We start from the raw sequence: 3,590 nt of genomic DNA on the forward strand, positions 1-3,590 counted from the left end.
GGTTTGTGCCAGGTACGGCTGGACCAACGTGGAGTGCGACATGCTGAAGTGCTCCAGCTGCCAGGCCTTCCTCTGCGTCAGCCTGCAGCTCGCCTTCGACTTCAGCAAGTGTGCGTACAGCGGCGGGGCTGCGGGCTTCGGGGGGGCGGGCGCCTCCTAAACCGCTTCTCTAGCCTTGGCCTGGGAGGTGCTGGGTGTTTCCTCACTGAAAATGAGGCGCGAGTCAAATATGTTTCCTTTAGTTTGTGGGAATAGAGTAAAACTTCCCACTTCTCTCGTCAGAAATGGGTTAGAATAGAACAGTTTCAGTTTTGAGGGACCTGCAACCATCATCTAGTCCAGCTGCCAGACCGCTTCAGGGCTGAGCAGACCTCGAATCATACTGTGGAGGGCAGCATCCAGATGTCTCTCCACCACTGCCCCTTCCTAGACCCCTCCAGGAAGCTCTTCCAGGGCTTGACCTGAGCATTTGAGCCCTCCCGGTCTGCCCCTCCCCGGGGCAGCTCTGAGCCCTCCCCACGTGTCCTGTTGCAGCATTCCAGGGAGAAGAGCTCAGCCCCTCCCTCTCCCTGTCCTGTCCTTGGGAAGCTGCAGAGCCGTGAGGTCGCCCCTCATCCTCCTCTCCGGACTGGGCAGGCACAGAGCCCTCAGCTGCTCCTCACAGCCCTTCCCCAGCCCTTCACCTCCTTCCTGCCCTGTCCCCAGCTCCCTCTGGACACACTTGGGTCCTTTAACAGCCTTAAGTTGCTCATTCTGCTGCCCTGATCCTCCTCTCGGTGTTTCTCCCTGCTGAGCTCCCTGCCCAGCCCCAGCCCCACTTTCCGTCCCCGCTCTTGCTTTCTGGGCGGCAGCCGAGAGCACAGCCCTGATATCTGGCGCAGGCAGCCAGAGCATTTCCTTTTTGGCTCACTCCGCACACCGACACTGGCTGTTTGTTCAGTCTATCTCTTTTAAATAAACCTTGGCCTAATTCTGTTGGGAATCGCACTGGTGTAGGAAAGTTAAAATAGTCGGAGGTTGGAAGAAAGGCTTGAAAAATAAATGGGAAAATAAATGTTTTGGTTCCTAGTAAGTTAAATCCGGTATCAAACCTTTTTTGGGGGGGAGCTCGATTTACATTCATGGCTGTGATTTGGCTCCTGCAGCCAGCATGGAGGGGCCAGGCGAGTTAGCTAGGGGCTGGCAGCAGCCCAGGAGGTAAAGCTGGCCAGAGCAGGCGGTTCCTGAGCCATGTCTGCCCTCTGTGGTGACCCTGCCTGGAAACAGGAGGGGATTTCGGCCGCAGGGAGGTGGAACTGCGCCGGTGACCATAGATGACCCCTGGAGCCAGCCTGCTTCGCTGCCGCAGGAGCCACCGTGCCAGGGTTGCCTGGAGGTGCCACAGCTCCTTTTGGAGGGGAGGGAGCTGAGTCTGAGTGAGAGCTTCAGGCTCTTCAACCCACAGCCTCAGGTGACATCTGTCGCTGCGAGAGGAGCAGGGAAGCCCTCGGAGCCCAGTGCCTTCCTCTCCTGGTTTGGTTTTCCCAGCCCTTCCCCGAGGAGGTGGCTCGGCAGGGGAGTAGAAGTGAGCTTTGCCTTGCAGATAAGGAGCGCTGCGTGGAGCTGAAGAAGGCTTTGTGCACCGCTCACGAGAAGTTCTGCTTCTGGCCGGACAGCCCCTGCCCAGGTGGGTGTCTCGGAGCCTGCTGGCGCCCCTGTCTGGCGTTAATCCCTTTTTTCTCCCTTTCTGTGGCAGCTTTTGTCTCCCGTGGTAGGAGTTGTGGTGTCGCTTCTAATTCTCAAAGCCGGCAGCGTCATCACGGTCCCCTTTTCCCCCGCAGCAAAGTGACTGAGCAGCCTCAGCAAATCAGCAGCTGAGCCGTGGCTGGAGCCTCGGGCCGGGTGGTTGCCAGTCGCTGTTAACCTCTGCCTGTCTCCAGGGCAGTTAAAATGCTTTTTGGGTTGTAACTGGGCGGGAGAAGGGGAAGCTGGCTGCCGTGGGACGCTCCAAGGGTGATGGATCTCACTGTCAGGGCTGCGCTGTGTGGGGAGGGGCGGCTGCAAAGGAGAAAGGTGGTGCTCAGCTTTTCTTTTAAAAGCCAGGAGACCGTTATGGGGAAGCCTTGGCTGGACTCACCGCCTCCCTTGTGAGGAGATGGGCTGGGAAGGCTCATGGCACAGCTCAGGCCTCCGTGTTTGCTTTCACCAGATCGCTTTGGCATGTTGCTGGTGGATGAGCCCAGAGCCCTTCTCCAGGACTTCCTGGACCGCTTCCAGAGCCTGTGCCAGCTGGAGCTGCAGCTGCCCTCCCTCAGACCAGAAGACATGAAGAACATGGTGAGTTCCCGTCTGCCCCCGAGATCGGGAGCGTTCCAGACCGGCGGAAGTGATACGGGGTCCCGTAGGCTCCTACAGCAGCTCCCTGCCGTGTCCCACCCCCGCTCGTGACCTCCAAGCGCTCTGTGAGACGCAGCAGGGCTGGAGTCAGTCATTGCCATAGGTGGGGTCAGGAATTTGGGGTGTCCCCGGGTGCCCCTGAGCAGCGGTGTGGGCAGAGACCCAAGGGGAGAGCAGAGGCCCGCAGATCGCTCCTTTAGGTGGGATCCCACAGGGCTGGAGTCAGTCATTACCATAGGTGGGGTCAGGAATTTGGGGTGTCCCCGGGTGCCCCTGAGCAGCGGTGTGGGCAGAGACCCAAGGGGAGAGCAGAGACCATAAAGCCAGTGGCTGCATCACATCCCCACATCCAGCTCCCTGGCTGTCCCGCTCCCAGCCAGGTCAGGAGCCCCACTGACAACCTTCAGGGACTCTCTCTTCTCCCCGTGTCTGTGCAGCAGCCCCACAAGCGCTCGTGGTTTGCTGGAGCACAGTCCCACGCAGCCCCCGCTGCCTCCCTGCGATCAGAGGGACACACGGGGCTGTTGGGGCTCATGAATGTCGGAGCTGCGAACGGCTCCGCTGTCCCCGTGTGTGCTCAGGGGAGCACATGGCGCTTGAAGCGAGTCCACACAACGTGGGGGTGGGCACGAGGCAGGAGGAAGCCATCGCTCTGTGTGGGTTTTGCCTGGTAACCAGAGTAGGAGAGCTGAGGGTGCGTGAGAAGGGGTTTTTCCTCTGTGTTGGGTGTGGTTTGTGAGGAGAAGAACGTCTTTTATCGACTGCCACCTTTCTCTGCCCCCCAGTCTCTGACGGAGGAGAAGATCACTTTGCTCCTCCAGCTGATCAGGGAGGAACTAGAGCACAAAACAGAGGGAGAGAAACCACCGATGAAGTTTACCCCAGAAGTCCTGCAAATGCACATTCCTGCCTGCGTCCTGGCTCTGTGTGGCTGGACTTGCAGGTGGGTGGAGGCGAGGACCGGTACCACGGTGTCTGCCGTGCTTTCTGGTTGCTGGTGGAACCTGACAGAGGCTGGAGGAATGGGGGTGTCCAGTATCCCCTGTGGGGGCACTCTGGGCTCATCCACTATGACCGAGTGTGCTCCTGCTTCATGGCAAGCCAAGAAGGACAGGGAGCTGCTGGAGCAGGGCCACAGGAGTGACCCAAGGGTGGAACCCTCTGCTGGGAGGAGAGGGCAGAGAGCTGGGGGGGTTCAGGCTGCAGCAGAGGAG

General features: G+C 59.5%; 1 protein-coding gene across 1 annotated transcript in view; it reads left to right on the forward strand.

Moving 5' to 3' along the window:
• ZC3HC1 (zinc finger, C3HC-type containing 1) overlaps positions 1–3,590 on the forward strand; it is a gene marked incomplete at its 5' end in the record, with an annotated part of 7,081 nt that overhangs the window by 462 nt on the left and 3,029 nt on the right. The window contains 4 exons of the mRNA XM_010138991.1: positions 1–110; positions 1,583–1,666; positions 2,189–2,316; positions 3,162–3,319. Coding sequence (XP_010137293.1) covers positions 1–110; positions 1,583–1,666; positions 2,189–2,316; positions 3,162–3,319 — 480 coding nt within the window. The remainder of the gene's footprint in view (positions 111–1,582; positions 1,667–2,188; positions 2,317–3,161; positions 3,320–3,590) is intronic.

This window comes from Buceros rhinoceros, unplaced genomic scaffold, assembly GCF_000710305.1.
Source record: "Buceros rhinoceros silvestris isolate BGI_N320 unplaced genomic scaffold, ASM71030v1 scaffold35550, whole genome shotgun sequence".
Classification (NCBI taxonomy): Eukaryota; Metazoa; Chordata; class Aves; order Bucerotiformes; family Bucerotidae; genus Buceros; species Buceros rhinoceros.